At 40.2% G+C, this 23,685-nt stretch overlaps 1 protein-coding gene across 1 annotated transcript in view; it reads right to left on the bottom strand.

Annotated features, from left to right (window-relative positions):
- Window positions 1-22,508, bottom strand: part of USP12 (ubiquitin specific peptidase 12) — a 100,311-nt gene extending 77,803 nt beyond the window's left edge. Inside the window, exon 1 of the mRNA XM_037800091.1 lies at window positions 22,304-22,508. Coding sequence (XP_037656019.1) covers window positions 22,304-22,351 — 48 coding nt within the window. The 5' untranslated portion in view covers window positions 22,352-22,508. The remainder of the gene's footprint in view (window positions 1-22,303) is intronic.
- Window positions 22,509-23,685: the final 1,177 nt, after the last annotated feature.

The raw sequence follows: 23,685 nt of genomic DNA, 5'->3' as shown, positions 1-23,685 counted from the left end.
AAGCCTACACACAAAAGAACAGATAGGGAAAATGGAAAAATATGAGCAACATCTCACGGAATTGAATGACAACATGAAGCGCATGAATGTACATGTCATGGGTGTCCCAGAAGGAGAAGAGAAGGGAAAAGGGGTAGAAGCAATAATGGAGGAAATAATCAACAAAAATTTCCCATCTCTTATGAAAGACATAAAATTACAGATCCAAGAAGCACAGCATACCCAAAACAGATTATCAAACGTCAAAGACAGAGAGAATCCTGAAAGCAGCAAGAGAAGTGATCCATCACATACAAGGGAAGCTTGAAAAGACTATGTGCAGATTTCTCAATAGAAACCATGGAGGCAAGAAGGAAGTGGTGTGATATATTTAAGATACTGAAAGAGAAAAAACACCAACCAAGAATTTTATATCTGGCAAAACTGTCCTTCAAATATGAGGGAGAGTTTAAAATATTCTCTGACAAACAGACAATGAGAGAGTTTGTGAACAACATTCCTGTTCTACAGGAAATACTAAAGGGAGCACTACAGACAGATAGGAAAAGACAGGAGTGAGAAGTCTGGAGCACAATTCTGGGTGATGGTAGCACAGCAATGTAAGTACACAGAACAAAGATGACTGTGAGTATGGTTGAAAGAGGAAGTTTAGGGGCATGTGGGACACCAAAGGAAAAGAGGGAAGATAAAGACTGGGACTGTATAACTTAGTGAAACCTAGAGTGGTCAACGATTGTGATAAAATGTACAAATATGTTTTTTTTTATTAAATTCAGTTTTATTGAAATACATTCACACACCATACAATCATCCATGGTATACAATCAACTGTCCACAGTATGATAACATAGTTATGCGTTCAGCACCACAATCTATCTATGAACATTTTCCTTACATCAGAAAGAACCAGAACAAGAATAAAAAATAAAAGTGAAAAAAAGAACACCCAAATCATCCCCCCATCCCACCCCATTTGTCCTTTAGTTTTTATCCCCATTTTTCTACTCATCCATACACTAGATAAAGGGGGTGTGATCCACAAGGTCTTCACAATCACACTGTCACCCCTTGTAATCTACATTATTATATAATTATCTTCAGGAGTCCAGACTGCTGGGTTGGAGTTTGGTAGTTTCAGGTGTTTACTTCTAGCTATTCCAATACATTAAAACCTAAGATGTGTTATCTATATAGTGCATAAGAATGTCCACCAGAGTGACCTTTCAACTCCATCTGAACAAATATGTTTTTACAAGAGGGAGAACAAATGAATGTCAACCTCTTAAGGTGTTAAAAACGGGGTGGTATTGGGGAAAAAATACAAACAATGCAAACTAGAGTCTATAGTTAACAGAAACATTGTATTATGCTTCCTTTAATGTAACAAAGGCAATAGACCAAAGCTAAATGCCTATAAGAGGAGGATGTAACAGAGGGATACGGGATTCTTAGCATTGGTGATTTTTTTTTTTTATTGTACTTTATTTAATCTTTTCTTTTGCTGCTTTTTAGCTTTTTTTCTTTCTTTTTCTTTTGTCTACTTTTTTTGACTCTTTTTCTTTGTGGAAGAAATGGAAATGTCCTTATATAGACAGTGGTGGTGTTGGTGAAATATAAATATGTGATTATACAGGGAAGTATCAACTGTTTACTTAGGATGGCATGTATGGCATGTAAACAAAACCATCTTAAAAAAATGGGTTGATGGATGAACCTTCAGGACATTATGTTGAATGAAATAAGTCAGACACAAAAGGACAAATATTGTATGATCTCACTGATATGAACTAATTACAACATGTAAACTCTTAAGACATGAAATATAGGTTACCAGGATATAGAATGAGGCTCAAGAACAAGGAGTGGTTGCTTATTATAGGAAGAATGTTTAACTAGGGTGAACTTAAGTGTCTGTTTAATTAGGGTGAACTTAAGTGTTTAGAAATGGACATGTTATTGTGAGAATAACTAAGTGCTGAATGGGATGCAAATGTGGTGGAAAGGGGAAGTTTAGAGTCATATATGTCACCCTAAGGAAAGCTAGAGGTTAAAACATGGGAATGCATAAAACAGTCAATCTTGTGGTGGACAATGTCCATGATTAACTGTACAAATATTAGAAATCTCTTTCATGAACTAGAATAAATGTATGACACTATAACCAGAAGTTAATAATAGAGGGGATATAGGGAAAAAATGTACTGATTGCAAAATACGTACTAGTTAGTAATATTTTAATATTCCTACATCAACAGTAACAAATACACTATACCAACACTAAGAGTCAATAATAGAGCGGGGGTGGGGGTGGTTAGAGGTATGAGAGGATTTGAGTTTTCTTTTTTATTTCTTTTCTGGAGTAATGAAAAGGTTCTAAAATTAAAAAAAAAATTTAATTGTGGTGATGAATGCACAACTATATAATAGCACCGTGAACAAGTGATTGCACACTTTGGATGACTATATGGTATGTGAATAATCTCAATAAAATTGAACTTAAAAAGAAAAAAGCCACAAGAGCCAGCTTGGAGGGGCTCCCACTGGATAAATCTGGAATAACTTGAGCATAAAAAAAACAATGACTATAATTCATTATCAAGTCAACTACAATTGATTATAAAACACTGAATATACAAAACTCCAAGAAAATACTGAAAAAAGAAATGAGTAAAAGAACAATAAAGGGGAAAAATTCGTTCACACCATTAGTGGCGAGTGTTCTATTAATTCCTTCCTCAAAAAATGATAACTGAACTACAGTGATACCATGAACAACTGATTACCGGTACACTGTGGACAATTATATGGTTTGTGAATATAGCTCTATAAAATTGTACGGAAAAATATAAACAGGGATAAAAGTGTTGGAGAAAACACGGAGAGAAGGATGTACGTATTTATTGTCGGTTAGGAGGTAGAATGGTATAGCCTTTCTGGAGGACAGTGGGGTGGTTCCACATGAAGCTAAGTATGTGGGTGCCATAAGGTCTTGCAACCTCATTAGGGGGCATTTACTTGGAAGATCTGAAAGCAGGAACACGAATGAACATTTGCATACTGGTGTTTATGGAGAGAGTGTGCATGATTTGCAATATGTGGAGGTGGCTAAGAGTACACTGACTGAGGAACAGAATACTGAACTGTTGTGTGTGCATACAATGGAATATCGAGCAACCGCAAGACGGAGGGAAGCTGTGAGACATGCAGTGAGGTGAATGGAACCTGCAGACAGCATTCTGAGTGAACTACACCAGAAACAAAGGTAAACACTATAATGCCTCACCAATATGGACTAACTACAATGTGTAAACTCAGAACTGAATCTTAGAGCACAGCCTAACAGGGGAACGGTTGTTGTAATGGTCCCTAGATTATCAGTTCTTACAGCAGTCAAATCTATTCCTGAATTGTAAATGTAATCCAAACTCTGAGATGCTGATCCTTTATGTATAACCTGACTGGTCTCTAGAACATTGGAAATCTGTGTGACACCTGAAACTCAGAGCTAGAACTTGGCAGACATGAATGTCAGTACTGGAACATAGAGCAACCATTTAAAAAGCTGAAAAAGACTCCAGACTTCAACTAGAGATATGAATGAAGCCGATTTGGTTAGGACTAGGGCAAATTGGGCCAAAGGGTAAAGGACAATACCGACTGTGTTTTAAAACCTCAAATTCCATGTGAGACCAAGGGAAAGATGGTTAGTTGGTGCAAAAGCTGTATTTCCTAAACAATTTAACTCGTAGAGTTTGTTCTAATAACATAGTTACCTGGAACTTTTAATAGGAGGTGAGACCTGGTAGGTTTGCATAGGTTAGTGTGAAATAGTGACACATCCCAAAGTAATTTGGGCAGAGAATAAAAATATATATGCAGGGACCCCCTGAGGAGCCACGGGAAAATGCAGAGGTGTTGGGCTTCCTCACCTGGATTGTTGCTGATGTTCTCACAAACATTGAAGACTGATGGTTTAATGAGCCAAGCCCTCTATCATGGGACTTGCCCTTATGAAGCTCGTTACTGCAAAGGACAGGCTAAACCTTATTATAATTGTGCCTAAGAGTCTCCCCCTGAGTACCTCTTTGTTGCTCAGATGTGGCCCTCTCTCTCTAGCTAAACCAACTCGGCAGGTGAACTCACTTGTCTCCCCCATATGTGGGATCTGACTCCCAGCGGTGTGAATCTCCCTGGCAACATGGGATGTGACTTCCGGGGATTAATCTGGACCCAACACTGTGGGATTGAGAACATCTTCTTGACCAAAAGGGGGATGCGAAATGAAACAAAACAAAGTTTCTGTGGCTGAGAGATTCCAAATGGAGTCAAGAGGTCACTTGGGTGGGCATTCTTATGCACTATATAGATAACCCTTTTTAGGTTTTAGTGCAGTGAAATAGCTAGAAACAAATACCTGAAACTATCAAACTACAACCTTTGACTCTTGACGACTGTATAGCAATATAGCTTACAAGGGATGACAGTGTGATTGTGAAAGCCTTGTGAATCGCAGTCCTTTTATCCAGTGTATGGATGGACGAGTAGAAAAATGGTGATAAAAAACTAAACAAAAATAGTGTGGCGGGGGGTGATTTGGGTGTTTTTTTTTACTTTTATTTTTTATTCCTTTTTTTTTTTTGTTCACTTTTTCTGGTACAAGGAAAATGTACCAGAAATAGATTGGAGTGATGAATGCACAACTATATGATGGCACTGTGAACAACTGATTGGACACTCTGGATGACTGGTATGTGATTATATCTCAATAAAAATGAAATTTAAAAAAATAGTAACTGAAAACTTAAGTATTTACTTTGGCTTTTTAGGAGGGACCATACTTCAATGCAAGTCATGAGAAAAGGTGCTTCTTTACAGAATAATGCCTGTTAATAAATATGGAATGAATAACAGAATTAGAAAATCACCATTTTGCTAAACTCAATAAAATAACTGATAAAGCCAAAGATCACCAATGGATGCATTGGGGATAGGATACTGGCAAAGTGCCAAATCCTTCAGATTGCTTGCTAATTGCAAAGTGAAATGTTTTACTTATAATGAAGAGAGCTGGTGGTCTCCATATTAATCAAGATATCAAACTCAGCATCACCACTAGTGACAAACTGATATTACGTTCCATATGATATGATGTAATACGGAGTACATATCACCTATGAAGGATTCTTGCCTAAAAAACGTTTAACCTGAATTTAATCAAGCCTTCAGCCACCACAAGGAAATGTTCAGACAAATCCAGAAAGGGTCAGAGGAGATAACCAGAATTATCTCTTCAGTCGGTCAATGTCATGGAGAAAAAGAGAAGCTGAGAGGCCATTCTGGATTAAAAGAGGTGAAAGAGACATACAAACCAAACTCAAAACATGAACCTTGATTGGACTATGGCTCAAAGCAAAACAAAACAAAATGAACACAGAAGATATTTTTAGAAAAATCTGAGCAATTTGAACATGGTCTAAATATTAGATGATATTAGAAAATTATTAACTTTCTTGGCTGAGAAAATGGAGTTACGCAGAAGCCTGTCCTTATTTTTAGATGATACAGCTAAGAACTGCTTACTTATTCAAGTCCTAGAATTCCACTCTTCCAACAAATATGTCTATGACTTTTAATCTAGAGTTTAAATTTATTCATTAGACTCTAAGTTAAGGAAGAGATGAGTTAAGTATAATTCAAAACTAGAAAGAGGAGGAGGAAACGCTCTGATGTGTCAGTGGTTAGCCCCGGGATCACGTGGCATGGCCGCCGTCCTGGTCAGACTCTTCTCCGTGTCCTTTCCCTTTCCCTCTCCTCTCACACTGAAACTGCCCGATATTTTCACCAGAGAGCTTCACTTTCAGTAAGAAGGTAACGTGTAGACAAATCAAGAGAGGTACTATGCGATTCAACTACTTATTTTTCTGATACAGGGAATCCATGTTTTGTAATTACAAGTACATAGTCAGTCATGAAAACACAGGGTTCCTAGCAGAAAAGATAGGACTCACCTAAAGAGCTGAAGAAGGAAACTAATATTGAACTGGTCACTATACATATATTATCTTATTTATTGGCCCCAATAACCCTCAAAGCAGTATTTCTAGAAAGGCAATAGAGTATGGTAGTTATTGAACTAAGACTCTGGATCTAGATTTCAGGGATTCAAATCCCAGCTCTACTAGATTATTTACCGTATGATCTTGGGAGAGTTCCTTAAATTATATCTATATAGTGATACAGATATATCCTTATATCTATAAGTGATAATCGTATGTTGTGAGAACTAACTTATACATTTAAAGGGCTGAGAACAACATTAAGCATACATTAAATATTACTCAACAGTTAGCAGATACTATTTTTGGCCCCATTTTACAGAAGGAAAAAACTCAAAAGAGGTGAAGGCAATTTAACCCACATTCATAACTAAGAAATAAGTGGTAGAGGGGAAACCTGGATGAATGTCTGTGTAAAACACTGTGCCAGTTTGAATGTATTGTGTCCCCCAAACGCCATTATCTTTGATGTAGTCTTGTGGGGCAGACATTTTGCTGCTGAGTCTGCAAATACCAAACATGCTGGAATGGCTTTTCAAATGGATAAGGGGAAGATTCTGGAAGAATTGTGAGAAGCTTGATAGAAAAGGCCTAAACTGCTTTGAAGAGACTGTGTTTTTGTGAAATGGAAGAGAGGTGATCCTTGTTTTAAAGTGGCAGAGAATTTCGCAAAATTCAGTCCTGGTGTCAGATGGAAGGAAGAATTTGAAAGTGACAACCTGGAATACTCAGCTGAGGAGACCTCCAGACTACGTGTAGAGGATGTACCCTGGCTTCTCCTTGCAGCTTATAGTAAAATGCGAGCGGAGAGAGATAAACTTAGAACTAAACTCTTGGGTTCAAAGAAACCAGAAGCTGATGGCTTGGAAAATTACAGGCTTCCAGGGGGTGGAATCCCACAAGCTACAGCCCAATGTGAGGATGTAACCAAACATGGAACCCAGCCGCCATTTCAGTACAAGCCAAGATTGGAGATAGAATTTTCCAGAAAGGATTTGTGGAAGGTCCTATTGTCTGATGGCTTTGACCCGTGCATGCTTCATGCGAAGCCAACAGAATTTTTGCGAGATCTTTACAGATAGAGCCATTGCCAGTCTGGACGGGAGAAGACAGACAAGGAACAAACTGAAGGAAAAATTTCTTCAAAGACAGAGACATGGAGATTGAGGTCTGGAGTCAAGAGGTTTAGGGCTGGGAGAGCGGAGCAGCCCACATGCATGGAAAGGGTGAGTTTGCCCTGGAGGTCGAGGGCGGGCCTTCCGCCTCGATGCTCAGGAAATGTCTTGCCACCCCAAGCCCCAAAGAGGGTGGAGCACATTCCAAGGGAATTGGGGAGAGTCTGGCTGCCACCACACTGTTCTGAAGGGGTTGAGTGTGTGCCCCAGAGATGGAAGGGAATCTGGGAGCTGCCCCGATATTTGAGGAGGATGGGGCCGAGAAGGTGGTCTCCCCAATGTGTGAATATGTTGGAGCACTCACCCAAGCGTTTGGAGAGGAAAGGGCTGCCACAAAGGCCCTTAGGAAGGGTTAGACTCCCGCTCTCTCAAGCCCCAAGGATGCAACCTCGTTCTGTTAATGACTCTCAGACTTTGAAATCTAATGGAGTTAGTCCTGCGGGTTTTAGGAACTGTTTTGGTCCTGTTAACCCTGTTTTCCTTACTCTTTCTCCATATGGCAATGGGAATGTTTATCCTATGAATGTCCCTCCTTTGTATATTGGAAGCATATAACTTGTTCTAAGTCCACAGATCCAAAGCTAAAGGAGAATTATGCCTTAGGACCCACCACACCTGTAACTGATTTTGATAGGATCTTGTACTTAACTTTTGTTACTGAAATGATTTAAGTTTTTGTGATATTGTGATGGAATGAATGTATTTTGTATTTGGAAAGATAATGTCATTTTGGGGTCCAGGGGGTGGAATGTGCCAGTTTGAATGTATTGTGTCCCCCAAACACCATTATCTTTGATGCAGTCTTGTGGGGCAGACATTTTGGTGCTGATTAGATTTGCTTGGAATGTGCCCCACCCAGCTGAGGGTGATGACTCTGATGAGATATTCCCATGGAGGCATGGCCCCACCCATTCAGGGTGGGCCTTGATCAGTGGAGCCATATAAATGAGCTGACTCAAAGAGAAGGAACTCAGTGCAGCTGTGAGTGACGTTTTGAAGAGGAGCAAGCTTGCTAGAGAGGAAAGTCCAGGGAGAAAGCCATTTCGAAACCAGAACTTCGGAGCAGATGCCAGCCACGTGCCTTCCCAGCTAAAAGAGGTTTTCCGGACACCATTGGCCATCCTCCAGTGAAGGTACCTGATTACCTTGGACGCTTTATGGCCTTAAGACTGTAACTGTGTAGCCAAATAAACCCCCTTTTTATAAAAGCCAATCCATTTCTGATGTTTTGCACTCTGGCAGCATTAGCAAACTAGAACAAACACAGAGCTCCCACTTTACTTTGCTACACCCACTCTCCCTACCATCCCAAAAGGTAAGTTCTCCTCAATTAACTAAGAGTATAAAATGTATCCCAGAGAGTTTCATTCTTAAAGAATGGGAGGTGGCAATGACATAGAATTCTGAGCCTCACTGTCTTCTATGTGGCAACAGCAGCTCTGAAGATGAACTTTTTACTATAATGTAGCAGAGCAATAGTAAAAACAATGCTAAAATGCACCTGGTCCATTTAGCTGAGGAACTGTACTTAAATGTTGTTTCTATGGGGAAATTAGTAATGAACTGCCAAACAAGTTACTTAAAAAAAAATCTTTGGAAATCAAAGATTTCTGCTTGTTAGTCGAAGATTTCCTGCAAAACCATTTTCTTCCAATGCTTGTTATTCCAGTTTGGTAGCTTTCCAGAAGGAAGGACAAATTAATAATAGCAAACTCAAACCAGTTCCCTCAACACCTCAATGACTATGCTGAAGGAACTGAAGTTTAGAACCTGCTCATCACTGTTAAATATTATAATCGCCAATTTAGTTCCCCAGCAGTACTTACTCGTCACTCTAAAGGGTTACTGGTCCTAAGGTCCCTTACAACTCCAATACTCTAAAACTAATTGTTTTTGAACAGAGAAAATCAGAAACAATGGAAATAAATGTCTTGGTCCCTAAAATGGAAGGAGACACATAAACATTCTGATTTTGAAAGCAGTACTATTTATATAGTTAACTCAAATTATCCAACAACATACTTTCAAACAAAGATCTAATGATCCAAATTTTGTTTTTAAAATCATGCTTGCCATGCATAGGAAAGACTAAAAGGACATACCCAAAGATGTTACCAATGACTGGTAACTGAGTAACGGATTACAGGCAACGTTCAGTTTCTTCTTTACACTGTTGTGTCCATTGCAGACATTTATTCCTTTTATAAGAATAAAATGATAAAAATCTCTTTACAAATATCCATGTAACTAGAAGCAAATACTGCAAAGGGGGGTAAAAAGCTGTGAGATTGGAGAGTGGATAGTTAGGAGGAAGAAAGAATCAAGCAACTGGTTTTCAACATCCACTTCCAGAAAAAGATCAATGCAGAAGACTATAAAAGTTCCACCACTTTAGAGCATCAATGCTGATTTCAAACTGGTTTTAGAAATATTTGAACTAGTTAGTTTAAAAGATACCTAAATAAACCAATTGCCAGTCCCCTTGAAAAAGTATCGTTCCTTTATTTCCTATCTGGTTTATGAAAGGATTGAAGATGGCAATGTTCCTTTACTCCATCCTATAAACTCCATGCAGCTGGACAGCCTCAAGTCCACTGTCTTTCCTGAGTGCCAGCCTTGAACAATTCTATTTGTAGAATAAATTTACATTTAAGCTAAACTAAAGGCTCAAGAGCACACAATTCATGAAAGGAATTCATGTCACCACTACAGCAATTTTTTTAGTTTGCCTCCAATTTTCTCACAAGTATCTATGAGAATGTTTATGATTTTGATAAGAATTTAACCATACTAACATATTCTCAGTTGAGTTATAACAATTCTGAATTAATCTAAATATCAGGCTTACCAAGCTGATACATTATACTATAACATAACTGAAATGACAAAATTTTTTTAAAAAGCAGTATGTCTGAAATGACAAAATTTTTTTAAAAAGCAGTATGTCCAAAAGAAAGGTTATGGACATTTAATATAAAGCAGAATTTAAGAATATGAGGTCAAAAATGCAGAGAGACCCAAAAACAGACAAATCATAGTAAAAATGCTGAAAATCAAAGATGAGAAAACCTTGAAAGCTACAAGAGAAAAATGACACTTCACTTACAAGGGAGCTCCAATAAGATCAGCAGCTGACTTCTCAGCAGAAACCATGGAACCAGAAGCAGTGGGATCATAAGTTCAGTCTTCAAAGAAAAAACTGCCAACCAAGAATCCCAGAATCCAGCAAGTAATGGTGAATTAAAGCCTTTCCCCGGGGAAAAGAAAAAGGAAAAGGAAAAAAAAAAAAAAAAAAAAAAAAAAAACAAAACAAAAAACAGAAAATTTCTTGCTAGCAGAAATAATACAAGAAATACTAAATACAAAAAATACTAAAGGAAGTTTCTTCGGGCTGAAATACGTAACCCCAGAGAGTAATTCAAACCCACACAAACAAAGCACATGAATAAAGATAATCCATGTAATTAAAAAAGGCACTGAACACGCATGTTTTTTCTCCTGTCTTCTCTTAACTGATTTAAAAAGCAACTTTAAAAAACAATATGTATATAATGGGCCTATGACCTATAGAAATGTAATATAAAAGTAATATATTCACCCAAAATAGCACAAAGGAGGTAGATGGGGGCAAAGCTGCAATGGTCTAAAGAAATGACTACAGAAGGTAAAGTAACAGTTATAACAATATATGGATGGGGTTCCTTGAGGTGAGTAGATATACTACATATAAAAATAATACCACAATAAGGAGGAAAAGGGAATAGAGCTATATAAGAGTATATCACTGAATTTGAGGTAGTAAAAATATGAAGCTGATCCTGAGAAGTTAACATATATGTTAAACCCTAGAGCAACCACTAAAAATTTTTTTTTAAATATGGTGAAAAAAATCAGTAAGAAATTAAAAGGCTACTTTAGAAGAGTCAGGCTGATAACACCTGAACCCACTGATCCAGCATCACAAAGAGAGACAAGATACTACATGCCTAATGTGATGTAATAGTAAGTACACGTCACTTAGGAAGTATTTTTTCACGACCACCATGCCGCACTCCGCTTTAATACCATATGTTCGTATATGCACAAGCAGTGTCTGGCAACACACACACAAAACCGTCTTAATAGTGATTACCTCTGGGGAAAGGGTTGCCTCTCCTTCTCCTTGTAGGAGATGGGTTTTTTTTTTTTCCACTTTTTAAAATAAGTGGTTTATTAAAAATAAACTTTTTTAAAATGCAGAATTAAAAGAAACTACTATTTCCAAGTTAATCACACGTCATATTACTCTAAAAACACACCTGTTAAACCTGAGTATTTTAGTTCACTTTTAAATTCCTCATTTTATAGTTGTTCAAAACAATTCATTAATTACTAAACTACTAAACACAAAGGCATATCCACCACTCTGTTTCTAAGAGTAAACATATTATGATATTTCAGAGTCAGTATTAAACATAGATTGTTTCCAAAAAAAAATAACATAATAGAAGGAAAATAAGATAACCAACATTACCAAACACTATTCCACGTCCACCAGCTTATGTAATTATGGAGGTTTTACAAATGTTTTGTCATTAAATTACATTTCTCAACTGGATCACACCTATTCAGTTCAGCCTTCTCCATGTGACAGCACCAAATAACATTTGTAGAGGGCCTTGTTAACTTGGATATCAACCAAAAAGGTATGCAAATAGCCTAAGTCTCCTTAATAATTCACTCTAGAGTTATCAACAATAAATTTATCTAAATCGGAGCCTTCTAGTGAAACTTTTATTCCTGACCTACTGTGAGATTTCAACAGTATTCAAAAGCATTACTCTTTCATTTATTGATTTACCCACCCTCAAACATTTCAGCATGGTGAACTTCAGATCACTCCTAGCAGTATGCCTAATTATCCAAATCCCAACAGGCCTATTCCTAGCAATACACGACACATCTGATACATTAACCGCTTTTTCATCTGTCACCCACATCTGTCAAGACGTGAATTATGGCTGAATCATCCACCACCTCCATGCCAACAGAGCATCAATATTTTCTGTATGCCTTTATCTTCCCATAGGTTGTGACCTAAACTATAGCTCTTATTCTTATCTAGAAACCTGAAACATTGGAACCACTTTTCTATTCACGGTCATAGCAGCAGCATTCATAGGCTACGTTCTCCCATGAGGTCAAATATCATTCTGAGGAGCCACAGTAATTACAAACCTACAACATCCACCCCATACACTGGGACAGACTAAGTAGAATGAATCTGAGGAAGCTTCTCAGTCGATAGGCCACCCTGACACACTTCTTTGCTTTCCACTTCATTCTCCCATTTACTGTACTAGCCCTTGTAATCACACACCTCCCATTCCTCCAAGAGACAGGATCAAACAGCTCTCTAAGCATCTCATCCGACACTCACAAAATCCCACTCCACCCTTACTACACTATTAAAGACATCCTAGGCTTATTCCATATAATCCTAGTCCTTCTAATATTAGTCCTGTTCTCCCCAGATCATCTAGGAAACCCCGATAACTACATCCCAGCAAACCCACTCAATACACCACTCTTCATCAAACCAGAAGGGTACTTCCTTTTTGCTTATGCTATTTGAGGCACCATCGCTAACTAGGAGGAGTCTTAGCCTTTATTTGCTCCATCCTAATCCTAATAATTATTCCCATATATCACAGCAAAACAACGAAGCCTTATAGTCTGACCCATTAGTCAATACCTGTTCTGAATTCCAGTAGTCGATCTGCCAGTACTAACATGAATTGGAGACCAACCAGGTGAACATCCATTCACCATTATTGGCCAACTAGCATCAATCGTATACTTCTCTATTCTCATCTTAATACCCTTTGCTGGGCTAACTGAGAACAACCTAATAAAATTGTAACAGTCCCTGTAGTATACCATATTACACTGGCCTTGTAAGTCAGAAATAAAGCACCAGCTTCCCGGGGCATTCAGGAAAGAAGCCATCAACTCCCAAAGCTGAAACTCTCATTAAACTATCCCCTGATTTCAACACATTTACTCCCCCATGCATCATCAGTACAAAGCATTTTAAACTTATAACAACATTTTACACTTGGCACACAACCATAAAAGTAAAGACAACACAAACGTTCTATGCTTAATCGTGCATACATTTATATTCCCCATGAAAATTCTTTATATACTAGAAACTATTAATATTACATAAGACATTATATGTTTATGTGCATACATTTACATAGGTTTCCTGATTTAGCAAAATTCTGTTTTTTGTCTGACGGCTTTCGTTTAATACGAAATTTTTTCCCAAAGCTAATGTGGCTTTTTTGTTGTTATTGCCAAAGAGTGCCTTTTCTCCACTAAGTACTTCCAAGAGGTCGTAATGGAGACCTCCGTGGTAGCTCTACAGGTACGTAATGCCTGAACAGAGCTTCTTCTTCCTCCTTATTTTGGTCTTCTACTATCATTCTTTTTCTTTGTGTCGTGTTCTTCCTATTTTCTGCCTCCCACATTTCAGTGATAAAGTTCAAACTTCTGCTTGTTTGGAAGCAAGAAAATGCACTTTGTGTGTGGGTATGTATTTAACCTTAATTTTTAAACATGCACATGTAACTTTAAATTCTCTCTCTTTTTTTTTTTACTTCTGAAAAGAAAAAGATCCTTAATGGGTTTTAACTGCCTCATGAATAGTCCTTCTACCCCACCCCATGTTGCTATTGTTTTCTTATCTTTATTTTAAAAAAAAAACCTACAAGTTAACGTTTAACAATCAATGAAATTAGATTTACTGACATGTTTTAATTAATTCCTGTGCCTATCAATGTCTCTTATGTCCCCACACTTTTCCTCAGGACTTATATTTCCTCGGGCTAAATACATATTTTCATGATTATTTATTTCCGTAAGAGTACATGGTTGGTAAACTCTCTTGGTATTTTTGATCTGGCCCCTTCCACACCAAATCATCTGCTCATCCTGAAAGTAACACATTATTCCATGACCCTGTACCTTTGCTTACATCTGGAATCCCATCTCTTTCTGCCCATACAGTAAATAACCACTCATTTGTCAAGGTTCAAGCCTCTTCTACGCAGCTTCTTCCTGAAGCACTCCACTCTCCCAGGAAGAAATAACCATCCTCCCCCACATACACCTACCATTCCTACTATACTAACAGGAAAAACACTCATCACACTGACTTATTTTGTATGTCTATCCTCTATCCACACTAGGTAAGCAGAGCTGGAGCCCAGCCTTTTTCTGACCAGGGCACACATAGAAAAATTATCGGTAGAGCCCATGAGACAAAACAGATAATGCTGCTCTCTCAGAGATGGGACTGGTAGAGGGTCTTTGGTCAATTGAGATACCACCTGGGTGCCCTAGAGCCAAGAGGATTACTTTCCCAGCACCAATTTAACCCACTCAGGGCACAGGGCACACTAAATGGGAAGCTCTACAGGACCAGAGCTTGTTACAGTCACCTCTGTATTCCCAGAACCAGCACACTCCTTGAAACCACGGAGGTCTCCATTATGACCTCCTGGAAGTACTTAGTGGAGAAAAGGCACTCTTAACCAACAACAACAAAAAAGCCACATTAGCTTTGGGGAAAAAAAATCCTCCTCCCTGCCCCCCATGAAAAACATTCTATCATTGTCAGGCAGAAGGCCAATGAGGTCACTCATCTGTAAAACAAAATCAAAGAGCAATACCCGACTTCCACTAACAGACGCTATGAATTAAACTACTACTCACAAGCAGGTAATGCACGGTGGTTCCTGTACCTTTGAAACATTCCAGTAGGAACATCTGTTACTTACTACTGAAATCAACATCCATTCGTTGTTTTAAGTTGGAAATAAATTTTTATTTCATGTAGATTTAGACATGTAGATTACTGGAGATGAAGAGCCTAGCAAGCTCATACAATCACTTCTTTAGACACTACACAATTTTTAGACAAAGCTAATGGTCTTCCTTATAAGGAAGCAACAGAGAAGCATAAGCCAGTGAGCACAGAGAATTATGAAGAACTATGACACTTCCCACAATCAGATTCTATATCAAATATATTGCACTTTACACACTATTCTGCATCTGGCATTTATAAAATAAAAAAAAAATTCTTCTTGACCAAGTACTTTTGTGAAACAAGGCAAAAACAACCGTTTTTCTTTAAAACAAATTATTTACAGATATGTCTCTTTCATCCTCTTCTAATACAAGTGCTGTGTATACGGTTTTTAAATGATCCAATTCTTATGTCCAGGCATTTCCAACAATCCTGGGTACTGACTGAGTGTTTTCAACTCTGCAACCCATAACTCTTCATAATATCTAGTATTTACACTTCTCTTCAAACACCTTAAAGTAATTTCCTGATATTTAATTAATCTTCTTTCAGAGCATGAGATGGGAGAGGGCAGGTTTTAGACAAGATATCTAAAAGCGGGTTGGGTAGTTACATTGCAGGGCCACAGATGTTATTCCACAAAAGGACAGGGGCATAAGGGAATGACATGTAATAATATGGCCCCAGTGTTTACTAAGAACAGTTCACACACCATTTCAAAATACACATTAGGTAAAATGTGAAGAGGAATAAGGCCTTATGCTGACGTTAAAACACACCTCGACATAAAGTTTGGATGTTTTTTAGTGTAAAACAGTAAGGTTCGATTTTTCTTCTGTGAGTAGTTTTCTCAAACTATGTAAACTTAAAAAACACATAACTTATAATCACAAATTAAACCAGTCATTTTTGTCCCCAAACAAAAGAAATAAAAATTTTTTCTACAACTTAGTTAAACAGGTAAAGACAATCCACATTCTTATTTTGTAATATAATTGTAATATAATTCAAGCCCACTTTATTTCAAAATAAATGTATGCCTTCTTAGGGACATAACTATTAATAAGCAAATGTTTCTTGAGATGAAAATGAAGTGAAATACATATATTTCCTTAAACAAATCCAATGTCAGTCAGTAGTGTTCACTGAACTAACAGATAGATGAGGAATGCCACAAGCCCACCTCCCCTCACCAAGAGCGTCAACCACTCTGGGAGGGTCATGATAATGCCACCAGCCAACACCTGCAGAGTGAGGGGCGGGGCCAGGAGGAGCCCAGGTAGGGGCCAGGTGCTGTTGGAGAGCCCCAGGGACTAGGTCTGACCATCTCCACTTCCAGATGAGGAAACCGTGCCCCAAAGACATAACCTGATCAAGGTTATACTCACAGCTAGGGAAACAAATGTGGACTCATAAAAGAAGCAACCAATTCAAACTTCTTTTTAATTAATACTGGCACAGAAAAAATATTAAAAATGAGTAAATAACTATGTTAATGAATAGATAAATGCTCTAAAAGGAAGAAAAAGTATGTACTTTGGACTGTAGTTTTCCATAAATTCTATCACATTAAAAAAACTGGAAACTGAGAAACTAGGCATAATTCATATGTCTAATTTCATGCTCCTTATAGTATCTAGAACATAATTAACTCTGATGATGATGATGATGATATCAACAATCACTTATAAACTTCCAAATGATCAGAGAATATGGAATTTTAGATCTAGAAAGAAACAAACATATAAGGAATATTTTATTGAAGATTGTTGAGTCCAATCTCTTTATCTTACAGATGAGAAAAATCACACAAAGTTTTAAGACTTTCACCTACATGCTGACCTAAATGTCAAAGCCTGGGCTAGAATTCACCTTCAGATCCAAGTGCTCTTTTTAATACACTATACTGCAGGATACATAAAAAACACTGTTTTAAGTTTTTGGAATAGGGCTACTGAAAGAGAAACCAAGACAAAATTAGATTATTTAAACCTGAAAAATTAAAGCTTTTGGAAAAGAATTACACAAAGTACATAAATAATTAAATCATCTTTCCTGACACAGTAAAAGTTTCAGGAGAGCTGGAATAAATAAAGCTTTAAAGGCAGGAAGAAAGGAACTCAGTAAGTGACAAAACGGAGGTGAAGATAATCCTTGAGGACTTGGTCAAAAGTCTAGAATCAAGTAAGACAACAAGACAAGCTGTGATGAAGTCTAGCTGATAATCGGCCAATACGGAAGAGGTAGGGTAGATAATTAACCAGCTTTGAGATCTATTATAAAAAGATTAGCTAAAGAGAAACTAAAGAGACAATGGCAATTAAATGCAATACAAGATCCTAGGTGGGATCTAATAATGGTGGAGAAAACGCTCAAAAGGACATTATTAGGACATATGGAAAAACTGGAATATAGACTGTAAGTAAGCTTTATATCAATGTTAAACTTCTTGAACTTGATAAATGCACTTAAGATGGTTATATATGAGTGAATATTCTTGTTCTTAGGAAATGTACATGGAAGTATTACATGTTCAAGGAGTATGACATATACAGCCTACTCTCCAATGTTCAGAAAAAGAGACAGGAGAGAAAGAGAGAGGTGGGGGAGAGGGAGGGAGTGAGGGAGGGAGGGAGAGGGAGATGGAGGGAGAGAGTGTAAATGTGGCAAATTGTTAAAATCAGTGGATCTGGGTATGGGGGACATGCGGGACCTCTCTGTATGGGTTTTGTATTATTTTTACAAATGTGCTATAAGTTTGAAATTATTTCAAAATAAAAAGTTAAAAAAATGTATTAGTCAAAGGTGGGGAGAGAAAGCCACTAGAAGGTAAGCAAATGTATGTGATATAAAATAAGACCAAAAAATAAGGCCACAGTCTTTATACACACTCAACATAGTTGAACAAGGTATTTGAAACTATTACTTTTTAGGTATATTAACAGTTTCAAATCCTAAAGGTCTTACCTTAATTGGCGATAACTAACATGTGCCTAAGATTAGAATAAAGCCATTTCTACCAACTATAGAACTTTACCCTTTACTAATAATCACCAAATAACCTGTCAACGCCCTCTTACGGGGCCTTACTGGGTTAATGACCTCGCCAGCTGATCATTTTAAAACATTAAACTCTCCATCCTTTTCCTGAACCTGGGCAAACTGTAAACTTAACAGGGCAATAATTTCTGGGGAAAACTGAATATCAAATTACATCTGGGGTATAAGCTCAATTAAATTTTTTTTCTTTAAGTCAAAGAATATATGTTCCAGGCAATAAACAAGCAATTTTCTTTTTGCTTGCTTAGTTTTCATACTTTCTAAATTTTCTACGAGAATGAAACACTTATATAATTAATGTCCAAAAATGTATTTTTAGTCAAATATAAAAGAACAGCAGGCTTAAATAAAACTTTTGTAGTACTTATTCTAAATGTTCTCCCTTAAGCCTCCTCATGCTCAATAATTTATCAACATTCAATATTTAACCAACCATTTATATGATAGAAAACTCTGTATTTTTGAGGTTTGCTTCCCTCTTAAATTAATGTTCACATAAATAGTAAAAATTAGACAAGTAAGACACTGGCAGCTCACATTTTAAATGTTCTATCACAGATGCACTATTTTAATAATAAATTAATGGAATATTTTATTTACCAAAGAATTATTCACCCTATTTCTTGAGAAAGAACAAGGAATTTTATTATTTAATACACTATTCTGTCTACATAACAAGCAGACCCCCAACCCCACCTCACCCCCCCATCCCCTGCAAAGGAGGCCTTTCACCCCTCTTCTTCTTTTCTGGAGTGGTGAGAAATTGGACTGGCTGGCCATGCACGCTTCTTGGATCCCACTGAGACTTGGGGCAATAAGAAAAGGCAAAAAGCCAGCTACCCCTGGGACTTTCCTTCCCAAAGAGTGTAAAGTCTACCGTGTGCAGGGTGCTGGGCTGGGTACAGGCTTCCTCGGAAGTAAAACCTCTCGGTGTCACCAAGGACAGAACTTGAGGCGGTGGCCTCATTAACACCCTGTTCTAAGGATCCACCTCAGGGCATGTGACTGCAGATGGGCCAGGGCAGGGCCACCCCATGATCTAATCCCGCCAGCCCCTGCAAGAACTTCCCCCCTTTGGCTGGTGCCCTTCCCCAACAATCCCTTCCCAACCATCATTCCCCCTCAACCCAAATAGGGAGAGACAGTTATCTAAGGACCCCCAACTGAACAGCCCTGATGACCCCCTACATTAACACTTTCCAGACCTAGGCCACCAAAAGCTGCTCTGCAACTGCCACTTCAATTTTGAAACACAGGCCCTCTTGTATGTTCTGCCACTTTCCCTGTGATTTCACTATTATGAGATACAATGCTAAATATTAGGTAGCTACTCCGTGCCAGACCCTGAAGTCTGAAGCTACCTCAGAGGCAAAAAAAACATCACGTGGACACTGAAGATGGATTATTTCATGGACCAAAAAAAAAAAAAAGAGGCATTTCTAGAGGTATCTTTCATTGCTATCAAAACAAAATCACTCCTTTGGGTCAGGCTATAACATTAACTTCAGAAAAACAAAGTTTTCTAATGTCCACATGTAAACATAAAACAAAAGTGACCTAGAATAAGACATAACTGAGAAGATTTGTTTTAACAGAGTTAACCCAATTTAGGTATTACAGATTTGCCCAAGTACCCTATTTGACAACTGAAAAAAGTATACATACTTTGGTATTTACAGAATAAAATCCCAATTCATCCTAACATTTTCACAGCTACTAATTTTCCCCTCGTCTCTCAGGGACTCCACACTGCCCCACCACCACCACCACCATCTCACTGGTGATTAACCAAACCCACTTCCCCTAGGTTTGGGTGGGAGAAAGGATGGACTCTGGGAAACTTTTTTATGCAGAGGTTAGTGCTCTAGATCAACCTGGCCTGGGTACTAAGGATAGAGAAATAAATGATAAGCCTTCCCCTGAGGCCCCACAATCTGAGAGGGAGAAAAGAGAAATACAACACAGTAAGTGTGACAAGTGTTGCTGAGATTACAAAAATGCTGTGAAACTGCTTAAGTGGGGGATGGAGAGTGGAGATGGACAGGGCAGGATCACTCAAGTAAGGCTGCCTGCTTAAGAGACAAGCAGAACCCAGGGAAGAAAATACCCACAAAGGCACAGAGGTCAATCTTTACTCGGCAGTCAGTTTTGTATTTCTCAAGACAGGCTGCAGTTTTCTTTAAAGAATAAGACTGCAGATTACTTCAAGATACTTAGAAACCGTATTTCGGGAGCACATCAGATATGAATATAGAGCCACCCAATTTTAATACTACTTTTGTAACCATCTCATTCGGCCATGCGCAGATGTCTCTGTATTTTCCAACCACATGCACACACCGAAGCAATTAATGGACGTGGGCGGAAGCCCTAGAGAGTGCTTTAGTGTCTGACATTCCTGAGATGAGAATCCATGTACTAACTTCATGACCCCGGCAAATCTCTATGTCTCCTCTTCGTAACCTGATTACAGCCTATATTATATTAATATGATTACCTGAATACTGCTTGTCTCCCTCAACTGGAATATAAGCTCCATGAAAGCAGGGATTCGGTCTTTATCACTGCCCTAGCCCCCGCACTCAGTATAGTGCCTTAGCCTTGGGAGGTGACAAACACACTCTGTACTTGATTGAATGAATGAATGAATGACTAGTCAGTATAGAGTAACACACCCCTCGGTTCCCAAAACCACAGACTTTGACAATGAACTCTGACCCGACAGACAGTATGTGTAGCTCAGCAATTCCACAAGGTTATAGCTTTAAAAGACTTAATTATCTCCTTCCTTTGGAAAGTAAGATAATATTTGGCATATCTAAAAATATGCCCAAACAATCTACAAAATTCGTTTTAATATACTCCCTTCAATACTTTCCTAAAAACCTGTACGTGAGAAAGAACATCCATTTGGGGAAATGGATTCTTCAGTGATTCAATCTTCAGCATGATTTCTTTAACGCAGTAGATTTTAAGACCACCTAATTTCAGTCATTTTTTATACTGTTCCTCAGCGTGCCGTGTATCTAGAACTTGCTTTTAAAGCATCTTTCCGATCTGATTCTCCACTCCTTAAACCAAGATATATAAATCTGACCACCCCAGGATCTCAGGATTGCTTGGGGATCTCCTACGTGTAATCAGGCGCATGTGAATAAGGCCAGTGAGACAAGAAACAGAAGGAAAAATTTCAGAAATCGTCAATAATATAGCCACTAGGACCACTTTGCAAAGACTTATTTTCGAGGATGACTCATAATCATGATCCCATATATAAATGATAAGGAGCTAATTAAACAAATTCTGTCCCATTATGGGGAAAACCATAGTCCTTATGGCCAAACACCAAGTTTTAAACGAACCCACATTTTGCTTAATTCGGGACTTTCAACAGACATTAGCAGTTTTCCCTTAAAATCTTCTTGAAAGCCCTAATAAAACAAATACAATAACCCTTGCGGTCAAGTCTCTGCACAGAAATACTTCAAGCCACGCACAGATGTGTTTAGTGCATTAAAGTAAACAAGTGACAGGAAAGCTAATACTGCTTTTCACGATTCATGTGGGTTCCCGGGGACAAGACTGCCACCTGGACACATGGCTGGCAGCCGGAGAGCTCATCGCTGTCAGACAGAGTAAAAAACGGAAAAATGTCCACGGCACTTATTTCAACTTTCCCCCTTCACACACACCTCTTCCCCCCGGGCGCCGGGTCGGGGGACTCCACCTCGCGGGAGGCGCGGGGAGGAAATCTGCACTTGACTTCCGTGCTCCGCCCCGGCAGGACCGCCAGCCTCTCCCCACCCTCGCCGAGACCCTCCTTCCAGCCGGCGGACCCCCCGCCCCACCGGGGACACTCCCCGCTCCGCGCGCGGCCACTCGAAAATGGAGACCCGGCTGTTAGCGCCGCGCCACGCCGACCTCGGCCAGGGTCCGCGCCCGCCGCCCGCACCCCAGTCGGGAGCGAAAGCCCGGAGCCGCCCACCTGCCGCGGCCGGCTCGCGTCGGCCCCCGCAGCCCCCCGGGGACGCCAGTCGAGCTCCTCCGCCCCGCTCGCGGCCGCGAGCCCCCCACCCCGCCGCGGGCCAACCGCCCCCGCCCGGCCAGCGGCACCAGGCCCCGCGGGCCGCCCCCGCGCCACCCGCCGCACCTACCATGGTACAGATGGAGGCGAATTTGGAGACTGTCATTAGGATTTCCATCCGCCCAGCGCCATCTTCCACCCAATCACAGCGGCGGCGGGCGCGGGAGGAGGGAGCCCGGCCGCTCGCTCTCGTCGCAGCCCGGGCGGGCCCGAGCCGCCGCCGCCGCGCGCCCTCGGACCGAGCCCGCTCTGCCGCCGCTGGGCCGCCGCCGCCGCCGCCGCCGCCGCCGCCGGCACCCGAGCTCTCCCGGCCTCGGCCTCCCGCCCCCGGCTCCTCCCCGGCGCAGGGCGCAGCCGCTGCCTCGGGGCCCGCGCCTGCCCGCGAAGCCCCGCCACACACCCCGCCCTGCGCTCCCGGCGAGCGGGCTCCGCCGCGGCCCTAATGCCCCGCGGTCCACAGCTGCGCGGCGCGTGCTCTCTCCCGGCCCGCCCCGCGCGCGCGCCACGCCCCCCGCCGGGGCTCCGCCTCTCCGCCCCCCTCTCCCGAGCGCTCCAGCCGGGGACTCCAGGGTCCGCCCTACCCCGCGCGTGGCCGGGGGCGGGGTCGCGGGTGGGCTCCGCCTCCTGCTCCCGCTTCCCGCGCGGTCCTAGAGGCCGCTGTCAGCCGAGCAAGGGGTCGAGTGGGAGGGCGCAAGGGGGTGCGCGGGGAGCGGCTGGGTGGGGGGGACGACCTGGGTCAACCGTGAAGAGGGGATGACCCACAGCCCCGTCACAAGGGCTAGAAACAGCAAGCCACCACTGCCGAAACCGAAAACGGAGGAGATGATCTGGACAATTCCGGGTGAGGTGACAGAAAACCCCCCCTTCCTTAAAGACAACCCGGGTAATTCACCATCCCACGCACATTCCAAAATATAAGGGGACTGGGTTTTTCTGGGTTTTTTAAATAAAATATTGGATAGTTACCTGGATCAAAGCACCATAACTTAGGGAAAGACGAATTAATAAAAATGAAAGGCAAAAAAGACATTTTTTATATTTATACATATTTAGCTCTTTGAATTAGTAAAAAATAAGTAATAAGGGAGCCTGCCTTTCTGCCTGCCCGCTGGCCTTGAATTTAGAATATGTTTATAAATTTAGTATGCAAATATATTTGCCCTAGACAGCAGGACCTGTAAAAAAGAAAAGACCTTAACCCAGCAGTGAGAGGATGCTACCAGACAGGAAGTTGTGTCCAGCGAGTGAGAGAAGTCCTAAAGCAGCACTTAGCCAGTGGGATATTTCCTCTTCACTATTTTTATCAAATTCACCATTGCACACTGTGCTTCAAGTCAGACAGCTCAGCTGTGTTTCTTCCTATAAGAGAAAGTACTTCAAGCGATAGCTTTATAAATTATTGTACTAGAAAGCTTGTGATACTTTTCAAGTGGTGATCTGTCCTGATCAGAT

Source organism: Choloepus didactylus, chromosome 12, assembly GCF_015220235.1.
Source record: "Choloepus didactylus isolate mChoDid1 chromosome 12, mChoDid1.pri, whole genome shotgun sequence".
Taxonomy (NCBI): domain Eukaryota; kingdom Metazoa; phylum Chordata; class Mammalia; order Pilosa; family Megalonychidae; genus Choloepus; species Choloepus didactylus.
This window is presented reverse-complemented; position numbering and strand designations above follow the sequence as displayed.